Source organism: Tiliqua scincoides, chromosome 5 (assembly GCF_035046505.1).
Source record: "Tiliqua scincoides isolate rTilSci1 chromosome 5, rTilSci1.hap2, whole genome shotgun sequence".
Lineage (NCBI taxonomy): Eukaryota > Metazoa > Chordata > Lepidosauria > Squamata > Scincidae > Tiliqua > Tiliqua scincoides.
In genome coordinates, this window is record NC_089825.1 from 80,556,996 (window position 1) to 80,574,586 (window position 17,591).

The 17,591-nt window shown below is 46.2% G+C and overlaps 1 protein-coding gene across 1 annotated transcript; it reads left to right on the top strand.

Annotated features, from left to right (window-relative positions):
* The first annotated feature begins 999 nt into the window (after positions 1–999).
* NT5C3B (5'-nucleotidase, cytosolic IIIB) lies at positions 1,000–17,122 on the top strand. The gene is made up of 9 exons (XM_066627248.1): positions 1,000–1,065; positions 6,070–6,168; positions 7,647–7,716; positions 8,505–8,551; positions 10,391–10,476; positions 10,934–11,023; positions 12,974–13,136; positions 14,930–15,130; positions 15,491–17,122. Exons 1-9 carry the CDS (start codon positions 1,063–1,065, stop codon positions 15,623–15,625), a joined length of 894 nt encoding a protein of 297 aa, XP_066483345.1. The 5' UTR covers positions 1,000–1,062; the 3' UTR covers positions 15,626–17,122.
* Positions 17,123–17,591: the final 469 nt, after the last annotated feature.

Genomic DNA, 17,591 nt, shown 5'->3' on the forward strand with positions numbered 1-17,591 from the left:
GCCGCCCACCCCCCAGACCTATGTACCGGCCAAGCTTGGGTTGCAATACAAGTTGATGGAGCATTGGGGAGAAGGATCAGCAGTCAGAAGAACTGATATTATGGAGGGAGAAGAGAGCAGTCGCATAGGGCTGCCATGCACATTCAGCCAGCACAGCTGCAGAGTTTACTGCCGCAATCCTAACCAACTTTCCAGCACTGACATAAGGGCAACGCAACTCCAAGGTAAGGGAACAAACATTGCCCTACGGTGAGGAGGCCTCCTTGACTGTCCCCCAACTGCAGGATGCAGCACATGCCCCACTGGCAAAGCTATGCCAGTGCTGGAAAGTTGGTTAGGATTGTGCCCTATGTTTCTCTAGCGCTAAGTGGAAAGAAGTGGCCTGGATGTAGTACAATGGGGCCTACTCCTCCCTATAGGCATAACTAGAAGCCCTGGTGCCCAGGGCAGTGATGTGATGATGTCACATGAGATTATGATGCCACTTGCGGTTTCTCCCGGAGGAGGAGGTGCTGGTGGCTTTGTGTCCCCCATTCCCTCTCATGTGGGGGGGAGCCGCCAGCACCTCTACCTCCAGTGACTGCTTTGCCTGATGCCCCCCACGTAGGGTGCCCGGCAGGTTCCACCCTAGTTACACCAGCTAAGCATGTGTAGGGTTGCAGCCTGAATCGTACCCTGAGTTTACAGCCCGCATTCTGAGGCTGGTAGACCTACAAGGAAGCGCGTGAAAGCCGCTCTGGCATCTCCCCCTTGACATGCCGTACGGCCTGCAGTGCGAGGGAGACGGAGCGGGCTCCTTATCAGCGGCTCGCAGGCAGCCAGCTCCACCCGGGGAGGGCGACCTCCGGTGCCTGCCCAGGGGAGGGCGAGGGAAGGCAAGTGCAACCAGAGCTCCAGCAGCCTCCGATGACTCGCAGCCAAGAATGGAGGCGAAGGAGGCGGCGCCTGCCTGCAGCCCAGCCCAACCCTGGGCGAACTCCGTCCCTCTGCCTTCCTCCGCCTGCTCCGTTCCCGGCGCCAGCCGCGAGCACCTTCCTACGTTGGGGTTGCTGGACCAAGACCATGGTGAGCCTGAGACCAGCGGGGGCAGGGCTTGGTGGGATGCAGATCTGTCGCAAGGAGTGCACTGTCCGCCTCCTGGGGCAGAGACCTTTTTGCAGGGCAATGAATGGGAACGCGCCCCGCGCTTCTGCTGGCCTGGAGTCCATGAGGAGTAGTCGCCTCTGATTGCAAGTCTTTGCAGGAGACCAAACTCCTCATGGACTCCAGGCCAGCAGAAGCGCGGGGCGCATTCCCATTCAACTGCGGAAAACCTTCACAACTCTCTGCGGCCCCCATCTCCCCTCCCCCGCAATGCTTCAGCTGTGACCTTCCTAGTTCTGTAGTTCTTTAGGCTTGTGCTGGTGGCAGGACCGACTTGGGGGGAGGCAGGTCTGTTGGGACTGGGAGAGGGGGGTAGATCTTCCCAGGGGATAGTCTGATGAGCGTTGGAGGGGGGATCACACTGTGGGGGGAGCTTTTCGGAGTGCAACTGGCCATCAGTGGGAGGCTTTCTGTGGACGGCAGGTGGAGGCCCCAGAAAGGCAAGCAAGTAGGGAGTTAGGCCCTCAAAGTGAGTGTTTGGGGGCTCCTGATGCGAGGGGCCAGTGGCTGCATCTATGCATCAGAAAGAGCAGAAGAAGTGTCTGTGCAGTCTAGTGGGGAAGGCTTCTTTAACAGCCACGTTTAATATTTGCTTAGTGCGGCTGAGCAAGTGTTTCATGCATCATATTGTAATCTTTATCCCGACCTACCTTTGTATAGTTGTTGTCATTATAATCTGCAGCTTGTAGGTGGGGGTGCTAATTCTGCAGAAAGTGTAAATTACAGCTCAAGTCTACACAGGTCTGCTCTGTTTAGGAGCAGAGTCTCCTAGACAGTACTACTTGGGAGTAAGAGCCCGAGGCAGAGGCACTTGGAAAACTAACAAAACAGAGGAGGAGAAAAGAAAGAAGAAAGCAACCTTTCTACTTTTCTGTTTTATTTAAATTTACTTTATACTTAACCCAAGTTAGATCGTGATTTGAAGTTCTAGTAATTTGGGACACAAGGCATGGCAGCTAGGTGAAGGCAATCAATCAATCAGTCAGTGCATACTTAATAAAAGCAGCAGGGCAGAATTTGAACAGAAAGCAGGTTGTCCTGTGTGTTCCCTGAGGCACCTGGTGGGCTGCTGTGAGATACAGGAAGCTGGACTAGATGGGCCTTTGGCCTGATCCAACGGGGTTCTTCTTGTGTTAAGTTCATGGCAAAGCTAACAACAGTATTCAATCCTCTAATAATGTTTGGATTTGTCATTCAGTCTTGGCTAGTATGTTATACCAGCTCGCTCTTTAAAACAATTTGATTTGGGACAATAGGAAGGGGTCAAGTTTGTGGGATCAGGTGTCAAGAAAATGGTTTGGAGGGAAGCCCATTCAGGGAACAAGGAAGAGTAGATAGAGCAGGAGGTGGTATGTGTAAGGATCCTGGTTAAAGTCTATTGGTGTAACCGTTGGAGGAATGGAGAAAAGTTGGGAATCCCATATCAGGTATGTGTTTGGAGAATCAAAAGAGGAATGTTCTTGTCAGGGAATGAATTGGAAGACTTGAGGTCTTGAAGGCAGGTCAAAGAGGCCTTGGAGAGGAAAGGCTGGTGAGTTGGAGGGCACCAGGAGCATGAAGTCAATCAGGAGCAAGAAGTTGTTTTACTCTTTTATGGATATTTTGTGGGATGGAGAATTAATGGAAAGATCAGAAATGGGGAACTCATTTTAGAGTGGGAGAAAAGGATGGGAGTGAAGGTGGAGCTTCTGAGAAGGACCATGGCAGAGTGAAAGGCAGGGGCAAATGAATTGTTTGTGGGAATGTATGTATTACCCTGTATATATGTTACCTATATATTAATCGCAAATTTACTTGACTGATTGAGATTCCCACAGACAAAGTAATGGTTTTTACATCCTCGGAGCTAAGATGAACTATCTAAGTTTGTAGAAATATTTAAATTTTGTCTGGATAAATTTATGACTTAAAGAGAAATCACCAAAAACCTTTATGAATAACTGGAAAACAATTATTGACTTTTTGCAAGAGAGAGAGAGAGAGTGTAATGATTTAATGAGTTCTGCATTTGAAGATTAGTCATATGAGGGACTATTAGAGATATAACTTTTATAAGTGTGGAAATTTAGATCATTAACATAAGAACATAAGAACAGCCCCACTGGATCAGGCCATAGGCCCATCTAGTCCAGCTTCCTGTATCTCACAGCGGCCCACCAAATGCCCCAGGGAGCACACCAGATAACAAGAGACCTCATCCTGGTGCTCTCCCCTACATCTGGCATTCTGACTTAACCCATTCCTAAAATCAGGAGGTTGCGCATACACATCATGGCTTGTACCCCATAATGGATTTTTCCTCCAGAAACTCGTCCAATCCCCTTTTAAAGGCGTCTAGGCTAGACGCCAGCACCACATCCTGTGGCAAGGAGTTCCACAGACCGACCACTCGCTGAGTAAAGAAATATTTTCTTTTGTCTGTCCTAACCCGCCCAACACTCAATTTTAGTGGATGTCCCCTGGTTCTGGTATTATGTGAGAGTGTAAAGAGCATCTCCCTATCCACTCTGTCCATCCCCTGCATAATTTTGTATGTCTCAATCATGTCCCCCCTCAAGCGTCTCTTTTCTAGGCTGAAGAGGCCCAAACGCCGTAGCCTTTCCTCATAAGGAAGGTGCCCCAGCCCCGTAATCATCTTAGTTGCTCTCTTTTGCACCTTTTCCATTTCCACTATGTCTTTTTTGAGATGCGGCGACCAGAACTGGACACAATACTCCAGGTGTGGCCTTACCATCGATTTGTACAACGGCATTATAATACTAACCGTTTTGTTCTCAATACCCTTCCTAATGATCCCAAGCATAGAATTGGCCTTCTTCACTGCCGCCGCACATTGGGTCGACACTTTCATCGACCTGTCCACCACCACCCCAAGATCTCTTTCCTGATCTGTCACAGACAGCTCAGAACCCATCAGCCTATATGTGAAGTTTTGATTTTTTGCCCCAATGTGCATGACTTTACACTTACTGACATTGAAGCGCATCTGCCATTTTGCTGCCCATTCTGCCAGTCTGGAGAGATCCTTCTGGAGCTCCTCACAATCACTTCTGGTCTTTACCACTCGGAAAAGTTTGGTGTCGTCTGCAAACTTAGCCACTTCACTGCTCAACCCTGTCTCCAGGTCATTTATGAAGAGGTTGAAAAGCACCGGTCCCAGGATAGATCCTTGGGGGACACCGCTTTTCACCTCTCTCCATTGTGAAAATTGCCCATTGACACCCACTCTCTGCTTCCTGGCCTCCAACCAGTTCTCAATCCACGAGAGGACCTGTCCTCTAATTCCCTGACTGTGGAGTTTTTTCAGTAGCCTTTGGTGAGGGACCGTGTCAAACGCCTTCTGAAAGTCCAGATATATAATGTCCATGGGTTCTCCCGCATCCACATGCCTGTTGACCTTTTCAAAGAATTCTATAAGGTTCGTGAGGCAAGACTTACCCTTACAGAAGCCATGCTGACTCTCCCTCAGCAAGGCCTGTTCGTCTATGTGTTTTGAGATCCTATCTTTGATGAGGCATTCCACCATCTTACCCGGTATGGATGTTAGGCTGACCGGCCTATAGTTTCCCGGGTCCCCCCTCTTTCCCTTTTTAAAAATAGGCGTGACATTTGCTATCCTCCAATCTTCTGGCACCGTGGCCATTTTGAGGGACAAGTTGCATACCTTAGCCAAGAGATCTGCAACTTCATTCTTCAATTCCTTAATAACCCTTGGGTGGATGCCATCAGGGCCCGGTGACTTATTGATCTTTAATTTATCAATGAGGTCTGAAACATCTTCTCTTTTAACCTCTATCTGACTTAACTCCTCGGTTAGGAGGGGCCGTTCGGGCAGCGGTATCTGCCCGAGGTCTTCTGCCGTGAAGACAGATGCAAAGAACTCCTTTAATTTCTCTGCCATCTCTAAGTCTCCTTTTATCTCCCCTTTCTCTCCCTCACCATCCAGAGGGCCAACCGCTTCTCTGGCGGGTTTCCTGCTTCTAACATATTTGAAGAAGCTTTTATTATTCCCCTTAATGTTGCTGGCCATGCGTTCCTCATAGTCTCGCTTGGCCTCCCCTATCACCTTCTTACATTTCTTTTGCCACAGTTTATGTTCCTTTTTATTCTCTTCATTAGGGCAAGACTTCCATTTACGGAAGGAAGCTTCCTTGCCCTTCACAGCCTCTCTAACTTGGCTGGTTAGCCATGCGGGCACTCTCCTGGATTTAGCGGAACCCTTCTTTCTTTGAGGTATACACCTCTGCTGGGCCTCTATTACTGTTGTTTTAAGCAGCCTCCATGCACTCTGGAGAGACTGGACTCTTTTTACCCTCCCTTTCAACCTCCTTCTAACCAGCCTCCTCATTTGAGGGAAGTCCGCCCGTCGGAAGTCAAGGGTTTTTGTTAGAGATTTGCCTGGTATTCTTCCCCCAATGTGCATTTATATCATTTATATAAATGCAGAAAGTAATTAGAACTTTTTGCTTCACTCTTGCTACACTGTTAGATATATTCTGTGTAGTTTTTTCTTTTTTATGAATTTCAGTGTATTTTTGTATTAATATTATTGTTTTTCTTTTTAATATCATTAAAAATAAAATAAATATATATACAAAAAAAAGAGAAATATTTAAATTTTGTCAATTAAAGAAAAAGTGAAGGTTAGGGGAAAAAAACCCAAAGTCTGGTGCAGACTGAGCATGCTCAACAGTTCCTAAGAGCCACAGAATGTTGAGTTAGCAGTTGGGGGGGGGGAAACAGCTGCAACAGAAGAGGGGACAGGGAGAAGGAATTGGTCGGTTTGAGCCACTTGGGCTTTTGAATTGAGGAGATACAACATTTTGTTGCAAGTTTCTCTTGTAACTTATAAAACTGAATACACCAAGAGCACACACACAGATGCCAAAAACTCCATTGCAGATAGCACGCTTGCTCTTTCTCCAGGTGCCTGAGTTGGAGAAAGTGACTGTCCAGATGAAGGATCCTGAGCAAGTGAAAAGGATCATTTCAGCACTCAAGAAAGGGGGAGTGGACAGGCTCCAGGTATGTATACCTTACTGTGCCTTATTTTTACCCCTCCTATCAGGGGAGTTCTATTTGCTTACATAAGCAGGTTCCAGCAGGGTGAAGGGGTGTTTGGCAAATATTTGCCTGCAGCTAGGCTACCTTTTTGTGAGATTTACTCTTGACATATACATGTCAAGAGAGGTAGAACAGATGGTGAAGTTTTACAAAACATCAGCATTTTTTAAAATGCCATGCACTGCCTGTTCTGTCTTTGTTTATTAGCGAGATGTCCACCAAGTGGAAGGAATGTTTTGCAACCTGCTGCATGGTTCCACTTAAAGCAGGGCTTTTCAAACTGTGGTGTCTTGACACCCCAGCCTGCGAGCCCTCGCCCCTTAAAGGGGCAGGGGCAGCCTGGAGGCAGGATCGCACTGCTCAGGGAGGCTGCAGGGGCGTGGGTACATGTGATCCCCAGTACATGCTCCACTTCCAGAGGCAGGGCGTGATCGCTCCGCATCTACTTTCACTGCTGCGGGGAGCCCTGCTGCAGGTTGCACCGGGCTCCCTGCACCCCCGGGAGGCTGCAGGGGTTTGGGTACGTGTACCCAAGCCCCTGCAGCCCCCCTGAGCAGTGTGATCCTGGGGATCACACAGCTACCTTCCCCCACCCCTGCTGCCTCCCCCTCCTGCCCACGCAAGAACTTAGTGGCTCTCAAACTCTCCCAGAGAGTTTGAGAACCACTGACTTAAAGCTTAAGACAGCGGTTCTCAACCTCCAAAGTCATTTGAACCCTGCAGTAAGTCCTTGCGGGGGAGGGGGAGGCAGTGACGCACTCACCAGGATCGTGTCACTTTGGAGGCGTGCAGGGACTTGGCTGGACCTACCAGAGCCTCCTGCAGCCCCCCGGGGGTGTGGAGAACCCTGTGCTGATAGTGAAGCTATCAGCTGATAGGGCAAAACAATCAGCTTTACTATCAGTTCACTCAATATCCAATTATATATCTGCATATCAACATCTAAGGTATGTATGCCATATCTTCAAAACTAGAGGTAATATGGCCATACTGATGCAATGTTTTGAATCGGTGCTCCAAATATATACCCAATCACGGGTCTAACTTCCAGAGCACCAAAAGTGGCAAGATCTTCTGCATTTGTGAAATATTTGTTTCCTAGCCAGGAACTCTAATGCCTGAGTGAAATTAGCCCAGCACTGATCTGTCTGTGCAAGTCACTGTGAAGAATCAATGTGTTGTGTTTTGAATGCACTCTGCCCCACACCATGCCTTCAAAAGCCTTTGGAAAAGGCAGGTTGTTATGGAGCAAAGCTGTTGGTCATGGGCTGCATGTGGAATGCCAACAGGTCTGGATTCTTATCTCTGCTGTGCTACAAATCCTCTGTTTAAGGCTAGGTGTTAAGCCGTAACTCTGGCACCCAACTTTTTTAGCGGCTGGTGTCCTGATTCTGTGGAAGCTACCTAGTTTCTCTTTCTCTCCCTGCTGTTCTCTCCAGGTCATTTCTGATTTCGACATGACTCTAACTCGGTTTGAGTTCAATGGACGGCGCTGTCCCACTTCATATAGTGAGTCCAGTTTCTTTGGCAGTTCCCAGCTTGCCTCCGCATTGATCTTCTCCCTTTCCTTCTTGCAGGCCTTCTCATATCTTTATCATAATTTCTCTCCCATTCCTGCCCCATGTAGAATTGTGATTCATTTATACGGCCATTTTTCTTGTATTCTCTTAATTTCTTTTCTGCGTTGGTTTTTCCTTCTCCCCTATAGGCCTTGAGCCTACAGTACCTACCTCTACCGTGTAGCTAGTGTGGCATCCTGGTTAAGATCAGGAGCTATGAACTAGAGTTCTTGGTTAAGTAGTGGGTATGTGCCAAGTAAAGTTGAAGTCTGCAATCTGTATAAATTAAGCAGCTAAGCACATTTTTCATAATGTGTGATTTATTCTGTTCTTGTCATTAATGGAGAAGAAGAAAGATGTAGTTTCTTTCCATTTTATGGAAATCCTGTTTTAGTTTGCACCATCCCCAAACTTGGAATTTAAGATTTCAATGGGCATTGCCCACAACTTCCCAGGCTATCTCCACAGTCTTAAGGACTAGAAACTTGCTTTTAAAAAATAAGCACAATTTCACAGAATGATGTACTGGGCACAGAATTCAATATTGTGTGCTTGCATGGGATCCTGAAGCACACAGCCTTATTCATGCCAAGGAGTGAATCATTTGAAAATTCAGAGTTGGAGCTGGCTAGCTTGGAGTCATAGCAATCCTCAACTGGCCACACTAAGCTAGAAATTGTTCTATATTTGTGCTGTGGTTTCCAGAAATTACATGTGTTTTCATTTGAACCTCTCTAGATATCTTAGATTACAGCTGTGTCATCAGCGAGGAAGGCAAGAAAAAGGTATGAAATTTCAAACCTAACATTTGGCTGTATTAAGATCTAAACTAAATGTCACATTCCTTTCCCGCCTGCAATCAGGAGCCCTGGGAATTGTAGTTTTGTGAGAAATCTAAGACCTCTTGATCAGCTCACTCTGCATACCTTCTCTTGAGAGGCAAGGACTCCGTAAGTTGGCACTTCTTATTGGAGCTCAACTTTCTTTCTCCATGTAGCTTTAACTCTCACAATACTATCCTTTTCCCAAACTGGAAACAGACCAAAGAGCAAATTTTAGAATGCTTTTACTATATTGAAATGAATAAAATGCTGTACTTTAAAAGCTTGCAATGCTTGATTAACAAATGCAAGCACATAGTTACATTTTATGAATAAATCTTAAAAAAATAAAAATTAAGGAAAGAAATATGGTTAAATGACATGTCAAAATAAACCCAGGAGATTAATTGATAAATTTAAACTTAATATAGCTAGACAGAATCTCAAAGTAGATTAAAGTTTAAAGTAAATTTCAAAATAATCTGACCAGGATTTAATTACCCCCTTTTGTGGGTTAAAGCTGACTGAATTGCCATTCTCTGGGATACTTATTTTAATGAAGAACGCTGCAGATTACATTAGCATTTAATAGTTCGAATGTTAGTTCATTTGGTCCCCATTTTGGAGTTTCAGGGTTGGTTCAAACTACTTTTGTGGTTTTGACCATCAAACCAGCTGCATCTTGTAACTTTTGACTGATGTCTCAGGACCCAGTCCTATCCAATTTTCTACTGCCGGTGCAGCCATGCCAATGGGGCGTGCACTGCATCCTGTGGTGAGGAGTCAGTCACAAAGGCCTCCTCAAGGTATTGGAACATTTGTTTCCTTACCCTGGAGCTGCATTGCAGCTGTACCAGTACTGGAGATGCAAGGGAGGGCACCAGGATGAGGTCTCTTGTTGTCTGGTGTGCTCTTGGGGCATTTGGTACGCCGCTGTGAGATACAGGAAGCTGGACTAGATGGGCCTATGGCCTGATCCAGTGGGGCTGTTCTTATGTTCTTATGAGAGTTGGATAGGTTTGGACCCTTGGTGTTATTTCAGTGTTTTGGATGGCCTTCCTATGGTACCGATGTGCTTGACAAAATCTTTTTTTGTTCTTTTTTGGAACACGGTTTCTCAAGAGCAGTGAAGCCCCATAAATAGCTGTTTTTCTCTTGATATACTGACCTAAAGCTGCTCTCCTTTTGTATGTACTGTTCCATCACTGAAGTCAGGTTAAGAATTTTCATCATCTGTTACCTGAAGTGACATACATCCCTCACTCTGGCATTTTGAGAGCAAAAAATCTAAATTTCTTTTTCTGCCGCTGATTAGTGTACAGTAGCAGTACAACTATCTAATATGGCAGACTCGGTGTTTTAGCCACCACCTCGCAAAACCACAATTCCAGAGTTACTTGAAAGAAGCCAAACCAGTTTTATGGTGTACATATTGGTAAACTTTTCAGGTCCTGCTAAAGTTGCTGAGGAACCAGACATTTGTAGTTTTGACATCTTGGTAAACCATTTTAACTTCACTTACTTGTGACAGCACAGAAATGTGCTGCTAGTCAAATGGAGGGGTTCCCACCCATGGGTAAGAGTTGAAAAATGCTTAAGAAGCATAGCTTAGTTATCTCCCCCCCCCCCAGGTGACTGGGAGCAAGGCTAAGCTGGTGGTTGTTCAATCTTCGTTTCTAGTTGGAAACCCATGAAAATTCTACACTCAGTTGTCTCAATTCTGTCTTTGAGAACCTTTGAGAATGTCTTAAAAGACTTTTCTTTCTTCTTCCTTGCTCACGTGTGTTCTGGCAAATGTTCCAGCTAAAAGATCTGCTCCATCATTACTATCCTATCGAAATTGACCCTGATCGGACTGTGGAAGACAAACTGCCCCTCATGGTAGAGTGGTGAGTATTTGTACCCAAGAAGGTAATTGATGAAGGCTATTACGGCAGATCCTGCTACAGTTCGGAATCCTGAAATGGAGAACTGGGTTGTAGGTATAGGAAAAGATTCTCTTACCAAGCTGTGCTCCACATTGAACAGGAAGCATGTCAGGCCAGATAGATTAGATTTAGTTAATCCAGGAATGATATCATTGGTGTTCTGGATTGATGGAGGGCCAGAATCAGACTCTCAGTTTAAATGCATGTCCTCCCCTGACCTCTCAGCATTAATAGAGACACAGTGCTGCTGAGACTACCCCAAAGCGGTCAGAGAGAGCAGAACTCCTAACCTCAAAGCAAGTGCTGAACTGGATTAGAAGGCTGTAGGTTTTTGTTAGATTCTTTGGTTGGAAATAGGAGAGGCCAGTCCTGTTCCCTGAAAGTAGTTTAAAGATCTAACAGCAGGAATTTATTTCAGGTGGACAGAGGCCCACAATGTCTTAACCCAGGAGAAGATTCGGAAAAGTGACATTGCCCCGACAGTGAAAGAGTCGGATGTCATGCTCAGGTACAAGAATAGGATCCAGGGATGGGGAAAGAGGAGGACAGCATGCACCTTTGTTTTTGTGGTTATTTTTCCTTTGCAACAACCCTCCCAAGTTTCCTTTACATCAACCCTCCCAAATTCTCCAGTGTGAGAATTCTGCACAAGAAATTGGATCTATCAGTACATTTAATGTATGGAAGCTAGCTGCTTATGGGCAGCAGTCTACACAGTTGGAATGCTTGCACTGAATGCTGATTAAGTGTGCGTAGAATTTGACCAGCTTTGACAAGGTGCAACACTGTAGCAAAGGGAAAGGTGTTGGATGTAGAAGGGAAGCATGGCTGGAAGCCATAAAGTAGGGACAGGCAAGCTGAGATTGAAATGCTGCTGTTTGGCTCTAAAACAAAATGGTCAAGATTAAAGATAGCAAGAGTTGTACAACACATTTCAAGTATTCAAAGCACTTCACATAGATCATTCCAGTAATTCATACAACCGCCCTGTAGGCTCTCCCTGTTATCTCTGTACTGCAGATAGGAGATCTGAAACCATTAGTAGTCTAATAGCACAATCTTATACATGTCTACCCAGAAGAAAGTCCCAGTGCAGCCTAAAGGTCTCTTCACACACTCCATATTTTAATTGTATATACACTGAAGATGTAAAGTGTGAACACAACAAATGTATCTTACACAGGTGCATTAGTCAACAATCTGGGATCAGCAATGACTCCCTGTCCATATAAGCTCAGGGGCTTGGGGTTGCTGCTATGTAATATGCCAAATAGCCATATAGCAGAATAGATTGATTTAACACATAGGCATTTGTATCTTACAACAACGTGTACCAAGTGGTTACTCTAACTCAGTGGTGCCCAAACTCACAACTGCTGTGCACCTGGAATGCACCCTGTCCAGACCGCAGCTTTCAGTTGTAGACCTGAGCATCAGGATGCTCTGGGCAGTCGCATCTCTTGCCTGGCATCCCAGAAGGCTGCGTGACAGGACGCCTACCCAGATTATGAGCCATGCTGGGGCAGAACACTAAGGTCCACTCACTGGGCAGACAGGTTCATCCAAACCCTGAATCCAGCCCCCAGGCCGGGGTTCAAGCAGCCCTGCTCTAACCACTAAAACACATCAATTTATAGTTTTATAGACTATAGAGCAGGGACTCTCACTCTTTCCAACTGTGATCCACCTGTTCTGTGGCAGAGAGCAACATGACCCACCTCTTTCTCCCGCTGGGTCTCCGCAGGCCTCAGAAGGCCTCCGTAGGCCTCTGGCAGCTACTGGAAGTGACTTTCTGGCTGCTTCTGGTGTCCTGCAGAGGCACAATGCAGCCTCCAATTGCATCTAGAAGGCTCCAATTTCGATCCAACTGGATGCAAGGGTGGGAGGAAGGGCCCAGCCCAGGATGCACAGGACATCAATTGTGACGCACCTAGTGGATTCCAACCCACAATTTGAGGAACCCTGCTATAAATTATAAGGCGCCCATAACAAATTGTTGCAGCATCTAACCCCAACCCCTAAATTGACTAATCAGTTTGCTTTGATTCATTGGTGCTATAGGACAAAATTAGTGCATGCCCTACCGTTCTGTGTATGTATTTCTATTAATTTTGTTCTCTAATTCTAATCTCTTTAGTCTGTCCCTTGCTTTTTCTCTGTCTTCCTGTTTTTGTGTCTCTTTTTTCCAGGTTTTCTTTCTCCTTTATATTTTTGGGGCGCCTTGGTCAAACCTTCTTAGCCTTGAAGAGACTAGGCATGCAAACCAAGAGTCTCTCACCTTTGACTTCCTTGGGTACCCCACACAAAATCCAAATGGTCACCCTATTAGGGTGCTAGCGTTCTTTCCCAGCATTGAGGCCCTGGTGAATGCCCACTTTGCGACTTCCTGGAGCGAGCTGTATGTGTTTCACCGTTGCAATCAAACATTGTTGTTTCTTTGTCTTCTTCCTGCACTCAGAGATGGCTTCAACATTTTCTTTGACCAGCTTCACCAAAGCAAAATTCCACTGTTCATCTTCTCGGCAGGTGTAGGTGACATATTGGAGGAGATCATCCGTCAGGCTGGCATGTTCCACTCCAACATTAATGTGGTCTCCAACTATATGAACTTTGACAACAATGTGAGTGTTTTTGTTTTTATAAAGCTCAGTTTCAAAAAGATATTTTGATTTTTTGTTGAAAACATTCTGTTCCCCACCCCTGTCCTCCCCATCTGCTGTGGCATGGAGGCACTATAAGGATCATAGTTTGGGCACTATGGGATTAGCTTAAAAAGGATTCCTATTTTTATCTTGGCCATAGATGACATGGTTAGAAGATTGCTAGAACAGACAATTCCCTGTTGAATCAAACAAGGGGAAATCTAGTGTGTGCCCAACAGGGTCAGCCATGGCCTTCCAGGCTTGAATTTTGAATCCAAGGATTAGCATGCATTTGTCTAGCTTTTACTGAGGTAGTGAGCTTGTGCCTAGGCTTCACCACTTCCAGCTTTTAAGTTGGGCTCACAAGAATGAACGCTCCTCCAGACTTAAAAAGAACTAGATATCCAGGGAAAAGAGAGTAGCTTAACCTTCTCTCCAACATTTAGTTTTCTGTGTGGAAGAATTGGTAGTGGTGGGGGAAATGCAGGAACATTCAGTTATGAGAACCTCCATCTGCAGTCTGAAGTGGTATAGCCCAGGCACAGGTAGACCATGCTGCTGAGTACTAGGCCAATACGAACTAGAAGTTGCATGGGTTGAAGGTGCTTGGAGTCCCAAGGATCACACTCTCTATCTGTGCAAATGGCAAGGTAGACTAAGGTATAACTGGAATCATAGCAGCATAAGTTCCTGTGTTCCTCTAGGAAGCTTTCTGACAAGACTGGAATCCACACATTTTGGCTGGCCTTTCTAATCAGACAGATTTTGTGCCCACTGCTGGCCCTGCATTTCCTCCGGGAGGGGATTTGTGTCTGATGTAACACTGAGCTTGGAGGTGCTTATTCAAAGCCCAGTGCAGCTGCAGAAACAAGGCAATGTTGGCCTCCCATGCTCATCAGAGGAAGGAACATTTGTCCTGGGGACTGTTGCAAGGACATTGGTAGATGACTCTGAGGCCTGATCAGCCAAGCTGTTACCTTGTCTGCCTGGCTCCCAGACCCGGATTCTTGCTCATTGTAGTGCCTGCCAAATTCTCCCCAACCCTGACATTGAGGATTTGAAGCTTCTGATTCTCACCCTGCTTACAGACCAGTAGCACGACAGTAACTAAGAAATCATTACTGCTAGGTACTGCCTGACTACCTGTGGAGGATGCCATTGTGTCAACAAAATGTACTTTTATCCCTCCAGCACAGAATGCAGAAGTTGTCTACGTCTCTCTGATTTGGAGCCATTAAGTTTTGCTTGTAGTTAATTAGTCTTTTTCCCCTGGGGGCTGGGGATAAGAATAGGCCCTCAGTTTGGCTGTACTTGTCGTAAGAGGCGACTAAACAGCCACTGGGTCGATGGGACTCGTCAGCCTGGGAAGGCAGCTCATCTGAGAGAAGGAAAACTCTGACCCCAAACCTCCACTGCCTTGTGGCTACATCCAGTTATGGAAAAGGCTTCAGGAGTCAACCTCGAGGCAAAATCAGCAGCCGGAGTCCCTGAGGCAGTTCATGGCTGAACACAGTCACATTCTGGCAACTCCTGCGACGCCGCTGGAACCAACCATATTGGCCTCTGCCTTTCCATTGGACCATTCCAGCGACGTGGAGAGGGGGGATTTGCTGCATGGGTAACAGCCTATCCTCCATACCTACTTTACCCAGGCTTCGCGCACTGGAGAGGACACTCTGTTCCAGAACCACCATTCAGAGCGCGACACCATAGTCTTCCGAGACTGAAGGATGCCAACAACAATTAGTTTTTGTGTGTGTGTCTCCATACAGGGAATCCTGATTGGTTTCAAAACACCTCTGATCCACACCTACAACAAGAACAACTCAGTCCTGGAGAACACAGAATATTTTCAGCAGTTGTGCACAAGGACCAACATTTTACTTCTTGGAGATTCCATGGGTGACCTCACTATGGCAGATGGGGTTGCCAACGCAGACAATATTCTTCGGGTTGGCTTCCTGAATGACAAGGTGAGTTGAGATTGCAGGCAACTAACATGCACCGTCTAGGGTGGGGGATAAAGTTCTAGGGAGGGAAAAGATCCTGAAACCAGGAAAGCTGAAGGCTTGTTCCTTCTGGCAGTGTAGGTTTAGCATTGCAGCCACCCAACCACTGTACTTGCTGTAGAAGGGGCAAATCTTGCTTTAAATCTACACCTCCTTACAATTGTATGCTTGTGGCATTCAAGACTCTGTGTGCTTTTATGCTAGAGAATGTTCCCGATATAGCTCACAGCTTGCCAGTGCAGACAATTTAGTTGTTTTCTGAGGCCAGCCCAATAAGCCCTATTTTATCTCTTTCTCTCTCTTCTCCCCCTCATCTTGCTGCAGGTGGAGGAACAGCGAGGGAAATATACTGAGGCTTACGATATTGTGCTGGAGAAGGATGAAACACTGGATGTGGTGAATGGTATCCTTCGCTTCATCCTGGCTCAAACCCAGCCTACGCAGTCCAACTCTCCTTGATGATGAACTGCTTCTTGGGGGGGGGGGGGTTAGGAGATGCTCCTTCTATATGCATGGTTGTCCTTCAACATTTTACTTCCTCTTGCCATCTTACAAACTCAGACCAACCCTCCCTACTTCTTGGCCATTTTGTGAAGCCTAGATCTAACCCCGGGCCAAGTTGATACAAGTCTGTTCTCTAAACCACTGTGTTCCTGATCAAGACCAAATTACAGCCCTATAAGGGCAAAATACAGTATATGCAAGCTTACAGTTGCTTTTCAGGGAGCTGCTAGGTTTAGTTATGCTTCCCCCATTGCATTTAAATTGCATCCCATACCTGCTCTGCGCTAACACCAAGTCCGTCATCACTTTTGGATTTGAGTGCACAGTGGTTCCTTTCTTGCAACAGGCTGCCTGTGTGAAGTGGCTATCCTATGCACAAAACAGGACTGTTTGCTTATTTTGGCTTCTGTGATACACTGTGCAGTCTAGTTGGGTGCACAGTGGTACTTTCGTGCAGGCAGAGTTTAAATTTGAATCTCACAAATGCCTCTGCAGATTTGCAGCTTGTGCCTTCTGACAGGTGTGGGTCAGTGCAATTAAGGTTATGCTGTTCTTCTGCAAACCATATAAGATTCTTCTCCTACGCCTTTCTTTGATCAATGGCTATCGCATCCCCAGCTGCCATTTTTCTTTATATGGTACAGCTGCAAAGAAAAAAAATGGTCACTGCATTGTGGTTGTGTGTGTTCAGTAGCTGTTTCTTTTCCAGAGTATGCATGTAACATAAGGAAGCAAAGATACTTGGCCACAGGGCATAGCAGATGGCATGTCAGGACTTGTGGCTGGCTCACATAGCAGTCAAATTGAGTAGTCCTGCTTTATGCATTGTCCTACATGCCTTTTTGCCACTTGATTTATTTTTTTAAAAGCGCATATGCCCATAGTTCTTTTTCTTTAGGGTGTCCAGATTCAAAGGAGAATCAGAATGTTCTGTCTTCAACATTTTTATAGAAATTTTCAGGCAGTGCAGCTTGTTGCAAAGAAACCAAGAAAAGCTTCATCAGCCAATTTCCAGTATTGCACAACTCTGAAAGGTGCAGGAGCTGTACCTTCTATTGCATTCAAATGCTCTTCCTCTTTAGAAGAAAGGAAAATAGTGATTGTGTTGCTGGCGAGACCCATCTTAGTACAATCCACTTGAGGTCCCCAATGCAACCACCAAAGGTCAAATAGCCTTTACCAACTTCAGCCCAAACTAGCAATATGAGACTCGAGGCCCAATCCTATGGCCCTGTAATGCCAGTGCCGGATGGTGCTGTAATGCCAATGCTCGGTGTCATAAACATGCCGTAAAATACATGTTTACAGCACTGGGTGAGGAATGAGCTTTGTTGTTGGGCCTCAGCACTGGAAAGATGACGCAGCAGCACAACTGACAGTAAGTCTTGCCCCTGGCCTCTATAGCACCTTTTCAGGGCAGGGGGAGGGTGGGGGGAGGTTGGAACAGGGGGAAGGACCAGCCCAGAGGTGAATGAGACTAGCGGAAGCCTCTGCCACCAGATCCAAAGCTCTGTTGGACTTGAAAGCCTGACATGGATCACCTTGGCTTGTGCCAATGGATTAGCTGGCAAAGGCTTGAGGAAGCCCATTGCGGGGTTTGAAGCTTTCCTCAGGGCAAGGGGATGAAAGTCCCCTTCCTCCAAGGAGACCTCCAAGCTGCTTCCTGACACCTGCAGGATACACCGGTCACCATTTTGGTGCCACTGTTCCTCTAGGCGCTGGGAATCATAGGCTTGGGTTACCATTTATTTTTCGTTTCCATTTTTCTCCTCTCCTTTTAAAGAAAAAAAATCCTAATCAAAACAACTGCTGATGCCAGTTACTTAAGTCAGAGCACAGCTCAGTTGTGGGTAAACTGTGGTAGGCTACAAGACAGAAATTCAGGTGTAGGATGCTGGTAAGAGAGCTTTGCCATGCTCCT

Excerpts from the sequence above, each read along its gene's own strand:
- NT5C3B (XM_066627248.1), top strand. Across the intron at positions 10,477-10,933 it reads CTGCCCCTCATGGTAGAGTG|GTGGACAGAGGCCCACAATG; the intron begins GTGAGTATTTGT and ends AATTTATTTCAG. Across the intron at positions 13,137-14,929 it reads ATATGAACTTTGACAACAAT|GGAATCCTGATTGGTTTCAA; the intron begins GTGAGTGTTTTT and ends GTCTCCATACAG.